Source organism: Pristiophorus japonicus, unplaced genomic scaffold (genome assembly GCF_044704955.1).
Source record: "Pristiophorus japonicus isolate sPriJap1 unplaced genomic scaffold, sPriJap1.hap1 HAP1_SCAFFOLD_680, whole genome shotgun sequence".
NCBI classification, from domain to species: domain Eukaryota; kingdom Metazoa; phylum Chordata; class Chondrichthyes; family Pristiophoridae; genus Pristiophorus; species Pristiophorus japonicus.
This window is the reverse complement of record NW_027254593.1, coordinates 48,785-50,623: the sequence shown is the minus strand read 5'-3', so window position 1 is coordinate 50,623 and position 1,839 is coordinate 48,785. Positions and strand designations below refer to the sequence as shown.

Genomic DNA, 1,839 nt, shown 5'->3' with positions numbered 1-1,839 from the left:
TAAAGGTAGATCTATTATTTAATCTCTCACTGATCATACATCTGTTACTGTCCTGTTGCATTTATCCACATTTCATTTGCCGATTCAACAATGTTTTCCCAATTATTCTTTCAATAAGCCATGTATTCAGCTCCACGGGTGATCAAATCATTTAATGACGGTGATAAGTTGCAGATTTCATCCCGAATTCCATCAAGTTGCTTCTCTTGCTCCCAGCATGATGTATAATTTCCCTGTTTATTTTTCTTCCTCACAGTGAACTTAGTGACGATTGTGATCCTGTCCCGCGGCAAGTGCGGTCTCTCCAAATGTGTGACTCGCTACCTGATCGCCATGGCAGCAGCGGATCTCCTGGTCGTTATCCTGGACGTGATATTGAAGCAGCTTCCGATTAGTTACAGGAAAGCATTTGACTTTCTTCAGTCCATGCGCATGTGTAATATCCACGCTGGCCTGCTTCATGCAGCCACAGACTGTTCTGTCTGGTTCACTGTCACTTTCACATTTGATCGATTTGTGGCCATTTGTTGCCAGAAGCTGAAAACCAAATATTGCACCGAGAGAACCGCAGCTGTGGTCCTGGGAACAGTGACTGCGTTGACTGGCTTAAAGAACATGTTCTGGTGTTTTATGTTCAGAGGTTATTATAGATTCTCGAACCTCCACTGGTTTTGTTTGAGACGCTATTACCTTGATAGAGCAGTCTTTACAGTACTGGAGATCCTTCATTTTATTTTCACCCCGTGTATCGCATTTGTTCTGATCCTGCTGCTCAATACGCTCACCGTCAGACACATTTTGGTGGCCAGCAAATCCCGCAGGAGACTCCGGGGTCCCAGCACTGCGGAGAGTCCCAGAGACCCCGAGATGGATAGCCGCAGGAAATGTATCATTTCAATGTTCGTTATCTCGGGGAATTTCATCCTGTTATGGGCGTTGTATATGGTGCATTCCATATATCTACGAGTGTTTTATTCCATTGGAGATGTATCTGTACATCTACATAGATACGTCACGGTACTGGCTGCAATGCTGCAGCTCCTGAGTTGCTGCACAAACACGGGTATTTATGCTGTGACACAGACTAAGTTCAGAGGGCAGTTGCAGGATGCGGCGAACAATACATTTACCCAGTTTGTGAAATTCATTAAACCATGAGAAAAAGCAAAGACTTTGCAGCCTCAGACTCCTTACATTAAGATGGGGAAGCTGGATCCCTGCACAAACATGCAGGCCCAGGGTCACTGCACTAAGATGAAGGCTCTGCATCCCTGCACAAAGATGGTGGCGTGGGGATAACGCAGTATTTTATTAGTACACTAGCAGTGATGGGGGTGTGGGTTATATCAGTTTTACATTGAGGGGTGTGGGATATATTAGTGTTACAGTGAGGGGTGTGGGGTATATCAGTGCTACAGTGAGGGGTGTGGGGTATATCAGCGTTAAAGTGAGGGGTGTGGGGTATATCAGTGTTAAAGAAAGTTGTGCGGGGTTTATCAGTGTTACAGTGAGGTTTGTGGAGTATATCAGTGTTACAGTGAGGTTTGTGGAGTATATCAGTGTTACAGTGAGGGGTGTGGGGTATATCAGTGTTACAGTGAGAGGTGTGGGATATATCAGTGTTATAGTGAGGGGTGTGGGGTATATCAGTTTTACATTGAGGGGTGTGGGATATATTAGTGTTATAGTGAGGGGTGTGGGGCATATCAGTTTTACAGTGAGGGGTGTGGGGTATATCAGTTTTACAGTGAGGGGTGTGGGGTATATCAGTGTTACAGTGAGGGGTGTGGGGTATATAAGTGTGTTACAGTGAGGGGTGTGGGGTATATCAGGGTTACA

At 45.2% G+C, this 1,839-nt stretch overlaps 1 protein-coding gene across 1 annotated transcript; it reads left to right on the top strand.

Annotated features, from left to right (window-relative positions):
• Positions 1-256: 256 nt before the first annotated feature.
• On the top strand, positions 257-1,158 carry LOC139256032 (probable G-protein coupled receptor 139; the record flags this gene model as incomplete). Its single annotated transcript, XM_070874113.1, has 1 exon — positions 257-1,158. A coding segment is annotated over one exon (902 nt), but the record flags the coding sequence as incomplete, so codon positions are not given.
• Positions 1,159-1,839: the final 681 nt, after the last annotated feature.